This window comes from Syngnathus typhle, linkage group LG22 (genome assembly GCF_033458585.1).
Source record: "Syngnathus typhle isolate RoL2023-S1 ecotype Sweden linkage group LG22, RoL_Styp_1.0, whole genome shotgun sequence".
NCBI classification, from domain to species: domain Eukaryota; kingdom Metazoa; phylum Chordata; class Actinopteri; order Syngnathiformes; family Syngnathidae; genus Syngnathus; species Syngnathus typhle.
The window spans coordinates 8485656-8502447 of record NC_083759.1 but is presented as its reverse complement, the minus strand read 5'-3'; the positions used below and the strand labels follow the sequence as shown (position 1 = coordinate 8502447).

The following is a 16792-nucleotide window of genomic DNA, read 5'->3' as shown; positions in this document are numbered from 1 at the left end:
CGGATGCCCTTCCTGACACAACCTACAACCTTCTGCATTTACCCGGGCTTGGGACCGGCACAGTGGAGACACTAACTTGTGCCCCCCTATGGGTCCCTGACCGGGAATTGAATCCAGGCCGCGGCGGTGAAAGCGCAGCATCCTTCCCACTGGACCATCAGGATTTTTAATTTTTATCTTTTTTTATCATTGCCACCTTAAATTTGAATCAAAACAATTAGAGCAACTGCTAATGGCATTAGTACACAGTCACGTGAGATTACTTTTACTCTCTGTTACTGCATTAGAAAAATGTATTCTAGATGAAACAAACACTCAGAGATCAGATACCACATATTTAGGTTTAGGTTTTAATATAACACTTCAACTATAAATAAATAAATCTGACTTGTAACAGCAAAGAGTTATTTCTGATATTGACACCCCTACAAAACGAAACTCTACTATTCAAATTCTTTTTAAAACCCTGTGGAAACTTAATATTTCTAAACTAACTTCCTTATTGATGAGCAGCCCAAGTCCCACCAATTGAGTACCATTTTTTCCGTGTATAATGCTCAAAATGTAACTAATTTGTTGTCCTAAAATCTGGGGTGCGCATTATTTACGGAAGAGGATTAGGGCCAGTGAAGAAAAAAAAAACGAGGGGTGACGGGATTCTGACTTTTTTTCTCAGAATTCTGACTTTAAAGTGGGAATTCTGACTTTATTCTCAGAATTCTGACTTTATTCTCAGAATTCTGAGAATAAAGTCAGAATTCTACGGAAGAGGATTAGGGCCAGTGAAGAAGAAAAAAAACGAGGGGTGACAGGATTCTGACTTTTTTCTCAGAATTCTGACTTTAAAGTCGGAATTCTGACTTTATTCTCAGAATTCTGACTTTATTCTCAGAATTCTGAGAATAAAGTCAGAATTCCGACTTTAAAGTCAGAATTCTGAGAACAAAGTCAGAATTCTGACTTTAAAGTCAGAAATTGGGAATTCTGACAGTCAGAATTCTGACTTTATTCTCAAAATTCTGACTTTAATTCTGACTTTATTCTCAGAATTCTGACTTTATTCTCAGAATTCTGAGAATAAAGTCAGAATTCTGACTTCAGAATTCCGACTTTAAAGTCAGAATTCTGAGAATAAAGTCAGAATTCTGACTTTATGGCGTGGGGTGGCGGAGGGAGAGTCAGTGTTGTGTGGTTTTGACCAGAGGGACATTATGTCGTAAACGAGTGACTTTTTGCGTGCCAGAGGACATCATTTCACACTTGGAGGAGCGGGGGTGAGTAAATAAAGCATTGTGTTCATTTTGGTGACTGTTGCGTATATAACTGGCTCCGTGTAGCATGTAGCTCCGTTGCTAATTGATAGCTCTTGACGGGACGCGCCGCATTTACACGTAAAGAAGCATTATGCGTATTTTTGTTCATTCAGTACTCAGTTTCATTAAATCGATGACGTAATGCACGATTATAAATATATATACACGTCACGGCAACGTCACAAAGCGTCGGTAAAACACCGCGACTCGCGGCATAAACTATGCCTTGCTGATTGTGACCGGCTGCAATATCATTGCACCTTACATTTAACTCAATACACTGATCACACTGTTGTTTAAGAGTGGTGATTCTACGCGCCACAATTCAAGGTTACATCATTTGAAGGATAACCATGCACACACGCACGTCTTTATTTACTCACTGGATGAGACTTGTTTAGTGATGTTACACCTGACATCGTACCAGGAGTATTAGTATTAAAAACAACTTTATACAATAAGCATACTGTCATAAAGTCATGTTTTCAAAATGCCCACTGTTGTGTTTGACAAATTGTAATTGTTTTTACTTTGTTGTGCAGATAAAGTGACTGATGGAGGGTGCAACTCAACCAGTGCCTGAAAAACTGGATTTGGATGACTTAATCAAGCTATGCTTTAGACTTGCATTCAGCAACAAGGAAATACTTGCAGTTTTAGCACATAATGCTCAGACTATTATAAGTATTCGGACTCTGAAGAGAACTTGTAAAAGACTTGGTCTGTTCCGAAGAAAGAATCAGTCGGACCTGGGAGATGTGTTGGCTTTTGTCCAGCATGAAATCCTGACTTGTGGCCAGATGCAAGGTTATCGCTGGCTTCATCTACGTGCGATTCAAAAAGGATTTGTTGTCTCACAAGATGCAATAAGACAAATTATAAAATTGGTTGACCCAGTCGGCGTGGAATTAAGAAGAGCACGACGCCTTAGAAGACGCCAGTACAGCTGCAGAGGCCCAAATGCTCTTTGGCACATGGATGGCTATGATAAATTAAAACCCTATGGGATTTGCATCCATGGTTGTATTGATGGGTTTAGCCGGTATGTGTTATGGGCAGAGGCCTATACCACAAACAATGATCCCAAGGTGATTGCAAGTTATTTTATCAAAACAGTTTCGCGCATTGGTGGATGTCCAGAGAGGATCCGTGCAGACAGGGGCACAGAAAATGGTTGTGTTGAACAGATGCAAGTGTTTTTGCGACAAAACCACTGACAATTTTGCTGGGGAGAAAAGTTTTCTTTACGGGAGAAGTACTGCCAATCAGCGCATTGAAGGGTGGTGGTCCATCCTTTGCAAACAGAGCGCACAGTTCTGGATTAATTTATTTCAAACTCTTCAGGAGGATGGTCACTACACAGGAGATTTTCTGGATAAAAGTCTTATCCAGTTCTGCTTTCTTAATCTTGTGCAGGTAAAATATTTTATCTCTCCCATCATGTTTTTGAAGTTGAAATGAATAAATTGAATAATAAAAAATAACAATGTACTTAAATACTTAACTATGCTGCTCTTGTGCAGGATGAGCTGGATGAAGTTGTGAACACATGGAACTCACACAAAATAAGACCAAGGTCGAACGGTGATAGAGCTTCAGGCCGGCCAGTCGTCATGTATTCATTCCCTGCCATGCACAGTGCCGAGGATCGACTGAAACCCACTGGAATGCAAGATATCACTGCGTGTATGGAAGAGTGCACTCCAAAATGCCAGTTTTCTTGCGATGAAACTGTATTTGAACTGTGTTGTCTGCTAATGGAGGAAAATGAATGGCACGCTCCATCAGATCCATTGCATGCAAGTGACTTGTATCTTATGTTGAGAGAGGAATTACTGAAGATTGTTAGACAAGCGTATTGATGTAATACATATAAACTCCTCAGAAAATAATTTTTCAGATTTTTTTTAATCAGTAGTCTGTATACTCAGTTACTATGTTTTTTTTAGTCCTACAATGCCTTCTTGACCTTTAAATATTCCTTAATGACCCAAATTAAACAGAATAATTCATTGCAAAATTGAATTTTTTTAACTATGCTTACCGGATCTATGGTTATTCTTTTCCATTTGTGACTAACAAAAACCAAGATGTTACATTTTGCTTGAAATGTCCTGAACTTGACTGCTTAAATATGTATTAAGTATTAATGTATTACTTGTATATTAAAAATTGTGTCTTTTCATAGAAGGCATCTGTACAACATAATACTTTTATATACCAACATTCAGGTGCAGTCTGGAAATACATAGTGGATGAAGAGTGAGTTTATTGAATGCAATAAAATATTACCACTCTTCATTACAGAAGCATTCACTTAATACTATGTAGCTGCTGAAAACAACCATCCAATGGTTATGCATAACATCTTGGGTCATTTTAATAAAGCCCTAGAACTTTTATATAACTGGAACACAATGCCAAATGCAAGCTGTTTCTATAAAATTCTAAAAAGAGTGAAGGAACGAATACAAACTTTGTTTCTATTTGACCAATACGAACAGTGGACGAAATATGTTGTGTTGATGCAACTTACAACGGATAATTAACGGAGTTATGGTTATTGACAGAATCAAACAATATCCATGACCCAGATATTGCTTTCGAGAACAGCATTGAATTCTGATCGGAAGTCTGGGAAATTTTCATAGCTGTCAGCAATGTACAAAACCTTTCCACACGTGTGCCCCACTGGTCTTCTACTAAACTCTGTCATTTGTTGAAACTCCACAAGGATGGTGTCGGTGACAATAAGATCAGATCCAGTGCAAAACCGGAGAAATTTCTGAAGCTTGAGTTCATCCAACTCTCTGATGAACCTTTTCAGATGATTTACCACTTCCTTCTGCTTTGAGGTTAAATCGTTTGGAAATTTCAGCAGTTGGCAGACCTTTTTGGAAGTAGGTTGCAAGTCAGAGCACAACTTGTTAAGTGCGTCAGGACTTATGAAGTCATGGTGAAAAGTAACCTCCCTCCAGCAGTCAATAACAAACATGGGCTTTTGGACAAGCTCTTTGTGCGCTATTTCCTGCAGTATTGTGGGAAAGGTTTCAGGTGTGATTCTCTTTCTACACCCATAGCTGTCAAGAACTTCCACAAGATCATATTGGTCCACTTCTGAAAAGTTCTTCATTGCGTCCATCAAAACGTCACGCTCCTGGCTGCTCACAAACTGCAGAAAGTGGGCCTTTGGATCACTGTAGACACAGTTGAAAAGCACTTGCTCGAGGAAAGGAAACGGAAGTTTGTTTGGGAAATAGCAACACTCTTGGTAACCTTTTATAAGTATTCTCCCAACTGCTTTCCACTTTGCTGCAGAAAAATCATGACGGATAAATGGCACCTTAATTGATGTACCAAGAGTGCATCGGTCATAGGATTCCTGCCAGAAACAGGTGAGAACATCTCTCAGTACTCCAGACCCAACACCTGCTTCTTCTCTATCACCTGGGAGTATGTGTTTCACACTGAGTGGTTTGTTCAGTATTTCTTCTTTACAGAATGCTCTTATCATATCATTCAATGTGTCACTGGAGTGGACAGTTATAGTCAACACATCTTGTGGATCAGGTGGATTGAGGGGCATAGCAGGACCATCGTAGATCATTGTCACTTCTGTATCTTCCTGTGTGTCATATGTGGGACCAAAGGTAATTTCTGAATCAACAGAAATGTTGAATAGCTGGTAGACTTCATTTGAATAAACAGAGACCTCATCACTTTCTGCGGCATTGTATTCACTGCCATTGTCTGACGTAACTTCCTCGTGTGTGTGGACATCATCCTGGTTCTCTTTTGGCCTTGTTGCAATGTAAAAACGCAACAATGTTAGCTTTGCAGCCTCGTACATATAGCCGATGGAATGGCAGGTGTCATCAGTGAGGCAGTTTTGTTTGAAATCCCAAACCTCAAACTCAAAGTCCAATTCTGATCCTTTGGGAGAAATTCCATTTGGGAAAAATAGTTTTTTTCCTTCCTTGAGAATGTCTTTCAACCCAGCTTCTGTGGACATTTGAAGTTTTCTGGTACCCCCTCCCTGCTTCTCCCTCACCTGTTTGGTCATCTTTCCATCACTGTGTATCCATCCGATCGCAATATTTCTTGTTGTTTTCTGCTTCTTTGTCTCTTGTGGTTGTGTCTTTGAGGTGGTGTCCTCTTTGTCACTGTCTTTCCTGAGTTTAATTTTTTGACGTAGTTTTTCTAAAAGTCAGTTTTTTCTTTTGGATGTAGGCTGTTTCGTCTTGCAAAAATTAAAGAGTGCAATGCGGTCTCCATAGCGAGGGATGTAATTGGCAAGAGCGGCATCGTCCATCAGTGCAATGACATCACTGTCAATCTGCACGATGACAGAAAAAGAAATCTGTCACACACAATCACTTAATTTGAAAGAATGAAGCACAAATATAATACTTATAGTAAATCAAATCCACACTCGACAAACATGTTGCAACTGTTTAATCTTTAAGAATTTATTAAGCCACATTTATACCTGAAGTCTGTGTGTTTTATTTCAATCATCAGTTGACTTAATGTGAGTGTGTAAATACTTAAAATGATCTAGCGTTGGATTGTGGTATGGAGAGTCAGCAAGGCATAAGGGGTTTTACCGACGCTTTGAGACGTTGCCGTGACGTGTATATATATTTATAATCGTGCATTACGTCATCGGTTTAATGATAATAATTGACTACTGAATGAACAAAAATGCGCATAATGCTTCTTTACGTGTAAATGCGGCGCGTCCCGTCAAGAGCTATCAATTAGCAACGGAGCTACATGCTACACGGAGCCAGTTATATACGCAACAGTCACCAAAATGAACACAATGCTTTATTTACTCACCCCCTGCTCCTCCAAGTGTGAAATGATGTCCTCCGGCAATCCTCTGGCACGCAAAAAGTCACTCGTTGACAACATAATGTCCTCTCTGGTCAAAACCACACCACACTGACTTTCCCTCCGCCACCCCACGCCATAAAGAATTCTGACTTAAAGTCAGAATTCCGACTTTAAAGTCAGAATTCTGAGAATAAAGTCAGAATTCTGAGTTTAAAGTCAGAAATTCTGACTTTATTCTCAGAATTCTGACTTTAAAGTGGGAATTCTGACTTTATTCTCAGAAAGTCAGAATTCCCACTTTAAAGTCAGAATTCTGAGAAAAAAGTCAGAATCCTTTCACCCCTCGTTTTTTTTTCTTCACTGGCCCTAATCCTCTTCCGTACATTATACATGGGTACAAAAAAAATCTTTTTTTCTTTAATCCGGATATGATACGGAGGCCGCCATTACAGATCCGCTTTCTTCTCTGCTGTTCACTTCAAACACGCCCCATACGAACACAATGCTCTTGTATCAGACGCTTGCTCGATCACCTACTCGTTTGCTGTCACAATGTACCCTACACAAATCCGAAACATTTCTTCGCTATCAAGTTTGCTAGCGCATGCGCAGTGATACTGACCGGCAGAATAACATCCGGTTGTTCCCAAAGATGATCTTTTTTCTGAAATAATTTTACGTTTACGGACTAAAGTAGGAGTCAAAATTTGGGTGCGTATTATACATGGGTACAGGCTTTTTTTCCAGCATCGACATGCCATTTTTAGGGTGCGTATTATACATGGGGGCGCATTATACATGGAAAAACCGGTATTCACAATGACGAGCAGCAAATGAAAGCACCATATCATCTTCCTGGTTTTTCAACGTGATTGTTGATTGGCTCCCCGTGACATCATTGCTCTGCGCACATGCGGCTGAATGCGATTTGAAGCCGCAGTTTAAAGCGACAGACTCTCCCATCCGCTTTCCTCCCCGTCTCCGCCCCTGGCTTAGAACCAGACGTTCCAGCTAATACCCTTCCCACGGCAAACGTCACATTTAATATTAATGAAGTCGTGAACTGGCTCCAACTCGCATCAGTCCTGCTGCGTGACTACTGGAGGCTGGCGAGACTTGCTTCGACATTATTTCTGGCTAACGGGGTAAAGGTGGCCCCAAAAATGTTGCCGATCCACTGCACGGGGATTTGCTGAAAGGAGGCAGCCCTGTCATCGAGCGGAGATTGTGAATTACTGGGCTGAAGACAGCAACACCCACCGGTAAGCAGATATTTAACGCAAGTTTGGCAATTACAATTTGATAAACACACGATTGCAGGGAATTCACGTCAAACTATAAATAATGAATGTATCCTCGTGCAGCCGTTTTTGGTGATAATTTATTATGTTGACGTGTTGCTTTTTTATAGTTTAAGTTTGTAATGCAGGCATTGCAGATATTGATCTAGTTATTATTGTTAAATATTGTAGTCGCGGATGCTTATGTGCGCATTGCTCTGTAAATCTCACATTATATTCTCAGCACGTCTCCATGCCGAGTTTCTTGAATGAATTTATCCATGAACGATTACCCTTTGCTGTGCGGGAGGATGACCGAGTGGATGCATGCATGCCAGTGGTCCTTACATAACCATCCAGGATGACATGCTTTTAAAACGCTTGCATTTGGAACGCATTTACACTCTTGACTTGTTGGAGAGATCAAACTGCAGTGGTGCAGTATTTTCTGCTCTTGTCGAGTAAAAGCTTTTGGATAAAACATAACCCAATTACTCACATTAAAAAAAAAAAAAAAAAAAAAAAAATGACACTAACAAGAGTCTGATTCTGATTGAATTAGCTTGAAGTGATTCACTTGAAAGACTCTTTTGTTTGTTATTGTTATCAACGTGGGTGTTGCCAATTGTAATATTTGGCGTCAGGATGCTGCTTCTGCTGCTGATCAAACAGACTTGTGTGCTGATTCAGTCTTGATTACGCTGTGCGAATGCACAATTCAAATCTTTTTCCTTCTGGTGTCAGAGTGGCGTGTTGAGTTCTCCGTAGACGTCCCGCCCTCGGCCTCCCCATGCCTCCATCTCCCCTTGACGACAGAATTGTGGTGGCGCTGCCAAGGCCGATCCGACCTCAGGAACTCCAACTGCGACTGGACACCAGCTACCTGGACTCCATCGCCTCCACCAGCAGTGACGACACGATCATCAGCACCACCGTGGTGAAAATCTGGGCGACGGCCAATCTTGTGACGTATATGCCCTCATCCAAGGGTTCCACACGCTCCTTGTCGTGTGGATGCAGCAGTGCCAGCTGCTGCTCGGTGACCACCTATGAGAAGGACAGCCCCAACCTGAACCACAGTCAGGTGAGTGCCAGCAGCCCCAACCTCAGCTATGTCGGACCCCCTATGCTCAGCAATCACGAAGCATTAAGCGCCTCCAGCCTCGCCCCGGGCGCACCTAAAGCGCACCTGTCCGCCACTGTGAGAGTCATCCACCCCAATGAGCTGGCCAAGCGGATGACCTGCTGCCCCATGGGTCACCCTGTTGGGCCCGTGCCGGTCATTATCGACTGCCGGGCCTTCACGGAGTACAACAAGAACCACATCCGGGGGGCCGTACACATCAACTGCTCTGACAAGATCAGCCGGCGGAGGCTGCAGCAGGGAAAGATCACTCTGCTGGACCTCATCTCCCTCCGGGAGGGCAAGGACTCATTTAAGGGCATTTTCTCCAAAGAAATCGTGGTCTACGACGATGGCACCGTCGACCCAAACAGGCTGGCGCCCTCTCAGCCTCTCCATGTGGTCCTGGAGTCCCTGAGGAGGGAGGGCAAAGACCCTATCATTCTCAAAGGTGAGAATACAAAAGCTTGGTGGGCCAGAAATGGAAACGCGGCTTTCCAGCATATTAAGGGATAGAAAGTGCAATTTCATGGGCCTTAGTTTGAAATCATTCTTGACGTCTGAAAGCAGCGCTCGGAGCTTGAGTACCAATAGAAACGGAGATGAAAAGTTGTGAGAGGTTGCATAATAGTGTGCAGTGTTTGTGTAAAGCCTGTTAAACTTTGACCTTTATTGTTCTGATCAGCTGACCTGCCCTCGAGACAAATTGCTTGTTTAATCGCGTGGAAGACTGCAGCATGAAATGACTTCTTGAGCGTGCACCTCACACGCAAACGCTGTGTGATACTGCCTTTTTAGATGACCGTTTTTCTCCGTGTATAGTGCGCAAAATTTAACAAATTTATTGTCCTAAAATCTGGGGTGCGCATTATACATGGGTACAAAATTTTTTTTATTTTTTATTTTATTATTATTTATTTTTAAAGAAAGTCATGGTACAACAAAACCAACAACAGGACTGACCGACAAAGTCGTGGAACAAAAAGACAGGGTGACATTACCAAAGACAGGAACAGAAACCACATCATGACAGTAACACATGCAATGATCCGACGGTGAGCGAGGGGCAGACAGGACTTAAATACAAAACACGTTACATCGATTGAGGTGACACAGGAAGAGAGGGGCGACGCGAACAGAAACTATGGCAGTGCTTCTCAAATAGTGGGGCGCGCCCCCCTTGGGGGGCGCGGTGCTATACCTGGGGGGGCGCGTGTGACCCTGGGGAACAGGCTTTTTTTTTGGCAGTACTAGAATAAAGTGTAATTGCGCATTTTCCCAGCAGGGGGCAGTGGCGCTCTCATTGTTACTTCTGTGACGTTTGCGACAGTGCAACATTTTACGACTTACAAGACAAGTTAGGATAGTCACGGTGGGGAGGGGGGGCGCGAATAGTTTTTTTCTTGCTAGGGGGGGCGTAACAGAAAATAATTGAGAAGCACTGAACTATGGCAACCTAGACACATAGCAAAACTGGGGACGAGACATGACAAATCTCCCCCAAAATAAAACTTGAAATCACCTTTCTTCTTGTTTGTTGTCAATCGCGCATCGCATTCAGCCATCCTGCCCAACACACTTAGTAAAATTCATAATTGACGACACATCGTTTGATGCGATGGTGCGATCCTTGATGGTGTGTTATTGTCAAATATTGTTTGTTTTTTAATCTCCATCGCGGACCGGACGTCATACGGAGGCCGCCATTACAGATGCGCAGAACGGATGCGCAAGACACGTCAGCTATATTAAGAGCGAGAGTTGTTTTCTTCCTATTAGTTTCAATTCACAGTTTAATTAGCAGTTTCAATCAGCAAATAACAAAATGCGTATTACAGGTAATATTTTATTTCACAACACTTTGCCTTGTTCCTTTGGTCTCTGCTGTTCATCCTAAAACACAAAGGCGCTCTTTAAGCAATGCGACAGTGAGCGCCTGGCGCGCTGCGGTTGCGCGACCGCACCAAATAAGGCTCCCTGCGCAGTGCGCACTGAGGTCCACTTAAATTTTAGAAAGTACATCAGGACTTTAAAAATATCTTCTAGATTTCAGCGACGGCTCTGTCACAATAATGCGACCAGCGCGGTGCAGTTGGGCGGTCGGCGGCGCGCTACGGTTGAGCGTTCTCTCTCGCGCTCTCTCTCTCGCTCTCTCTCGCTCTCGCACACACGTGCACACGCACACGCGCACACACGCAAACCGGATATCATACGGAGGCCGCCATTACAGATGCGCAGAACGGATGCGCAAGACACATCAGCTATATAAAGAGCGAGAGTTCAGTTCTCTACCTAAATCTGTATTACAGGTAATATTTTATTTCACAACACTTTGCCTTGTTCCTTTCTTCTCTGCTGTTCACTTCAAACACGCTCCATACGAGCGCAATGCTCTCGTATCAGACAAGGCTTGCTCGATCACCTGCTCGTTTGCTGTCTGTCACAATGTACCCTACACAAATCCGAAACATTTGTTGCGGCTCCGAGTCACGACGAGGGGCAAGTTTTGGTTTCCAAGGGTGTTTTTATTCCTCTTCAACGTCTCTCCCATACAGAGCCGCCTTTTTCACGTCCGCACTTGTCTTTCCCGTGCGCGCACGGAGCGCGGTGGTGCGTTTACGGGCAGTCGGAGAAATCAACGCCAACAAAAAGAATTACATCCAGCCTAGTTAAGACCATACCAAAGACTATAAAAATGGGACCCATTGCCTCCCTGCGTGTGTGACGATCATTGGGACTTAAAAAAAAAAAAAAAAAAAAATAAAATAAAAATTCATAAAAATTGGGTGCGTATTATACATGGGTACAGGCTTTTTTCCAGCATCAGCATGCCATTTTTAGAGTGCGTATTATACATGGGGGCGCATTATACACGGAAAAAAACGGTATTCTTGACATAAATACAATGTAGTGTGAGAAGCAGCTGTTGAGGCACTTTGCCGAATGGCTGCCATGCTTTCCACCGCTGGGTGTGTGTGTGTGCGTGTGCATGCGTGTGTGTGTGTGCGTGTGGCTGGAGCGGCATATTGTGTCGGGTGCGAGGCTGAGTGTCCTTTGCAAATCTGTATTGTGCATTTTTTTACAGACTTAAAGGAACATCAGTTTTCCATGATAGCTTCTTTATGCAAATTAGATTTTAAGTACAATGTTTGATGATCAGCAAGCAGAAGCACCTCCATCTTTAATGCTGCAAAACACATACCCCCATCAGCTGAATGGCCGACTTAATGTTTTCATCTCACTCTTTGCACCACTCCATCTCATTATTTTTTCACAGGCATGCAAATGTCCCGTACACTGGCGCTGCTTTCATCGGCCACACTGGAGGCAACCAAATTATATGCCAGTTGACTGATTTTTGACCTTGCCTTCAACTAAACGACTATTCTCTATCAAAAGACCCGACACGGGACACACACATGCAGGGATACAAGTGGATTCAGTTGTGTGTGTGTGCGTGTGCATGTGCGTGTGTGTGTTGTGTGCGTGTGTGTGTGCAAGACAGTGGGGAAAACGAATGACAACCATAAAGCAACTCCTCACCTGCTCAGGCACCAAAAGGGGAAGCTGCAAGGCTGTGCAATGACCTCACATTAAATCATGCATCAACTATTGCTCTGTAAACAACATGTGCATTGTCCATGTGTGTTTGTGTGTTTGTGTGTGTGTGTGTGTGTTTTTTTCAACACTACTCAACAATATTATGGGTGACAGGTGCAAAAGTTCAGTAAGAGGCATAATAAAAATTCAGTCTTTATTGTCTCACAGCTATTGTAGTAAAGTTCCCCCTCCTAAAATATGATCTATATGTATGAAATCATATAATAATAGTAATAGTAATAATATACATAAAATAATTCCTAAATAAAGATAACAAATAAGTAAATATAAACAAAACAATAAATCTGAATAAAAAAACAAATAATAATAGCAAGTGTCCAGATTTTGATTCGAGCGCTTCTGTTTACAGGCGGCCTTAGCTGCTTCAGGCAGAGCCACGAGAATCTGTGTGAACACTCGCTGCACCTTCACGAAGGCCTGGACTCGGGCGGGGCCGCCGACCTCTCGGGGGCGCTACCTCACACCCTGCCCTCCACCCCGGACATCGAGAACGCAGACGTGACGCCCGTGCTACCCTTCCTCTACCTGGGAAACGAGCGCGATGCCCAGGACGTCAACCTGCTGCAACACTTGAACGTGGGCTTTATCCTCAACGTGACCACCCACTTGCCGCTTTTTCACTATGACACGGGCCTATTCGTCTACAAACGCCTGCCGGCCACCGACAGCAACAAGCAGAACCTTCGACAGTACTTCGAGGAGGCATTTGAATTTATCGGTAGGAAAACACACTCTGAACGGGATAAGTGGGAAAGAAAACATTTTTTTTATTTTGCTGTGTTTCAGAGGAAGCACACCAAGCTGGTCTGGGCCTTCTGATCCACTGCCAGGCTGGCGTCTCTCGCTCCGCCACTATCGTCATCGCTTACTTGATGAAACACACCTGGATGACCATGACGGACGCCTACAAGTTTGTTAAAACCAGGAGGCCTGTCATCTCCCCCAACCTCAACTTCATGGGCCAGCTGCTGGAGTTCGAGGAAGACCTCAACAACGGAATCACGCCACGGATCCTCACACCAAAGCTCGTGGGTGTGGAGACCATTGTCTGAACCGGTCGTACCACCCATCGGTTATTGAGCGTGGAATGTGATTTCTCGAATCTCCCCGCCTGCGCTCGTCTCGGACTCTGCAGAGTGCCAAAGCTGTGGGTCAGCAAAGCGGTGGATCAAAACGGATGAGATGCCAAAATATCCCTACTGTTTGAACCTGGCCAACTTCCCGGAGGAGACCATGAGTTGAGATGTTGAGACGGAGGGAAAGAAAATGTGCTGGAAACGTTCCATGTGGGACTTGCAGAGGAGCGAGTGTGAGATAGGAGAAGTTCACACTTCACACTGTGGCACACATGTTGGCGAGACTGGCCAATGCTTTGCCAGTCATAAAACAATTTAAAAAAAAAGACAAAAATAAATATAAACAGTTGAAGACATGACTGGTGTGTTAATAATCTATTTTTATACATTACAAGCCCACTCTGGTTTACAGTGCAATAATTTTGAATGAAATGCAAATCTCGATCTTGTGTTTATATGTATATTGGAAACACGCAGCTGAGTTTTGGTGTTATGTAACTAATTCTGTTTGGTGCAGTACATTTATGTTTTGGGTACAATACTTATTAGGGATGGGCGCTGTGTTTTCTTGATAGACTGCAGGAAATAATTTATTGACGTGTCCTGCTTCAATACCAGAAACAAGACACATTCTTCAAACAAAACTGAATTGTCTGCTGTTCTAATTTTTTTATCGATTGATTCAATGCAAAGATTAAGAATACATTTAAGTTATTAATCCATTATTATGCCTATCCCTAATAGTTACAGAAATATGTTTTGGCCGTGGTTCTCAGCTGTTGTCACCTGGGGACTTGCATTTTTTAAAGTTATGTGTCAAAAATAAGATATTGTTTGAAAATAGCCTCTGAGATATGAATATTATATTTCTAAAGGCTGTTTCAAACACGTTTGGCCTACAGCCAAAAACATCATAGGCCATGACGTCCGTTAGTCAGAGGTGCACTGGCTTTGTTTACAGTGTAAACTAGTTGCAAAGAGCCCAAGGCCATAGTCCATTCATCTTTGTACCGTACAGAAAAATACAAATAGTGGTACCATGACTTCAAAGGGGGACGTTTTGCTTGATTTTTTTTTTTTTTCTTTTTTAATGTTGAGATATATAATTTTTAAGATCTGACTGCTCATAAGTCAAGGTAGATTGGTTTGTATATTTTACTGGCTTTTTATGGTAGCTAAAATGGCCCACCAGTTGAGAATCACATTGAGAACCACATGCATAGTTATGAAAAAAATGAACATAAAACAGGGCTACTGGTGATTTTTTTAATGTAACAGAATAGATGAATTTCACTGCCTGCGTTTCCCCTTTTTTTGCTCCTCTCCATCTTTGTGCTAGCTAACATTACGTCCTTCCCGAGTATGTGGCTATACTGTCATGATGATGGATGGTAATACATGGTAGCAGAGGTGAGGTGTCCACCTCACATGAAAGCACCCTTCCCCTGCCAAGTGTGACGTGACAGCTTTCAACCCTTGACACTAAGCTACAGCCGAGTGAGCATTTCTGCCTCACGAAGGCAAAGTGTCCCTTTCAAGGGCTGTTTCTAGTGCCTCGTTCAATGCCTTAAGTCTCACGTCACCGCCGGCAGGGCCTGATTGACAAAGCAATGCATTCAAAGAGCCTGGTGAGAATCTGATTTTATACAAAAGACTAGTGCACTGTAAGGAAAAAAATAGAATATTAAGATATTTACTTGAAAAAATCTTTGTAAAAAACCCCAGACGCTTTCACCACAAACTTTGGCGAAAAACGTAAACGTAAAATGTACTTTTTGGCACCTGTCTGCCATTTTGTGAGGATGTTCTGCTGGAAGGATATTGACACAGAGCAATTACAAACTACCAACCTCAAAATGTGGCCAGCATATGAATTATTTTGGGTTTAAGCATAAATACTGTGAGTCATGGGAGATTACAAAAAATGACTTTAAATGCAACTCTATGCTAAATAGTTTAAAAATAATAATAATATGCTCACAAACAAAGTTTATCCTCAGCCTGCTGCATCTAGATTTTCGCACTCATTGTGCTTCAGATGTTACTAACTTCCATGGTTAGGTAATTTCCAGACACCGACATAATTTTCACGAGCATTGTTTAGTCTGTTCACATCCTTCTCCACTATTTTAATTTTATTTCCATGAAAATTGATGCAGAAATGGAAGTTCCACATTTTCCTGGTGAAAATTCATGCTATGCAAATGTTGCAAGTTGTTTGTACAAATGAATCCGGGATGCTGCTGCACCTCTTTGGCGCATGAATGAGAGTGGATGATGTTTTTAAAAAATGGTCCCGTTTGCTTCAATTCAAGTGTCTTCACATGTCATTGTATCTGTCAACTGGTGCTGTGTAACTTGTAACCATTTAGCACGTTCGTAGCTTCTGCATTTATCTTCCGCCATTAGCTGCTGGCAAAAAAATAAAAAACGGGAGCTTGCCAACTGAGCCAACGTTATTTATGATTTGAATTATGTATGTTTTGGTTTGGCCTTTTTTTTTTTTATTACGCAATGATTTTTAAGACAATGTTAACATTGTAGTGTACATTGCTGTCTGCTTGAGGCAACAAAGCATGACATTGGCTCCTGGTGTGTGAAGGACTCTTGCAGTCCATCTGGTGCTGTCTCAAACACAATGCTTTTTATATTATCTGAATTTGTAAATTATTATTGTGTTTGTAGCTTGAGATGTTTCTTTTTCTGCATCACAACAATATCACAGAGTCTCAGAGGCTCCATTAGAATGATTTATAATTCGCTATTTTTTCTTTGTCTCTTATCATCTGTCAAAAATATACAGTTGAAATTTCTTTTTCATTTGTATGCGTACATTATGACTATTTTTGCACTGACCTATGAACAGATGGATTTATTTTTCTCCACAAAGGGTGCTATTGTATCGGAGGCCTTCTCCCTCACCTTTTCTTGCATGACTTGCTCCAAATTCTTCAACTGGTCTGTCATCCCTCAACTTCTTCTACTGCTACTCCTTGAACCACTGAAGCACTGTAATTTTGTAATCTCTACTTGTGAGCTTTGAAAATAAATGGGGGGGGGCTTCGAGTTTGGGTTCCTTTGATATTTGAAATTAGGGGTGTAACGATACATTGATACACATCGATTAATCGATATAATGCTCTACGATTTATTGGCATCGATGCTAAACGTAAACATCGATTTATATCGCCGTGTTTGATCTCGGACATTAGACGCGACTTTATTTTGAAATCCAGTTCATTGTTGCTTGCTTCCTCTTTCCGGGAGCAGGGAGCAGTGCGCGGCGTTGTGTTGTGAGCAGAGCAGGCACGTGAAAGGGGAGTCGACAACTAGTACGCGGCTCCTGGGCTGGTGCTATGGCTAGTGTCCAAAAAGACGAAGAAATTTGCTCCCCTTTAGGCTTCAAGTCATTCGTTTGGAAGCACTTTGGATTCCAAAGAAAAGATGGCTCAACGGACAAGACACGTTCAATTTGTAAATCCTGCCATGCGGTGATCAAATAGTCAGGGAGCACAGATCTCGCCGCACATTTAAAGAAAA

General features: G+C 42.3%; 1 protein-coding gene and 1 long non-coding RNA gene across 2 annotated transcripts; both read left to right on the top strand.

Moving 5' to 3' along the window:
• The first annotated feature begins 1179 nt into the window (after nt 1–1179).
• LOC133146831 (uncharacterized) lies at nt 1180–3178 on the top strand. The gene is made up of 3 exons (XR_009711437.1): nt 1180–1274; nt 1856–2729; nt 2837–3178. It is a non-coding gene; the product is annotated as an uncharacterized LOC133146831 (long non-coding RNA).
• Nucleotides 3179–7080: 3902 nt separating this feature from the next.
• Nucleotides 7081–16318, top strand: dusp10 (dual specificity phosphatase 10). Its single transcript, XM_061270669.1, has 4 exons — nt 7081–7414; nt 8177–9006; nt 12526–12894; nt 12963–16318. The coding sequence occupies exons 2-4, from the start codon at nt 8223–8225 to the stop codon at nt 13226–13228; spliced, it is 1419 nt and encodes a 472-aa protein (XP_061126653.1). The 5' UTR covers nt 7081–7414; nt 8177–8222; the 3' UTR covers nt 13229–16318.
• The last annotated feature ends 474 nt before the right edge of the window (nt 16319–16792 follow it).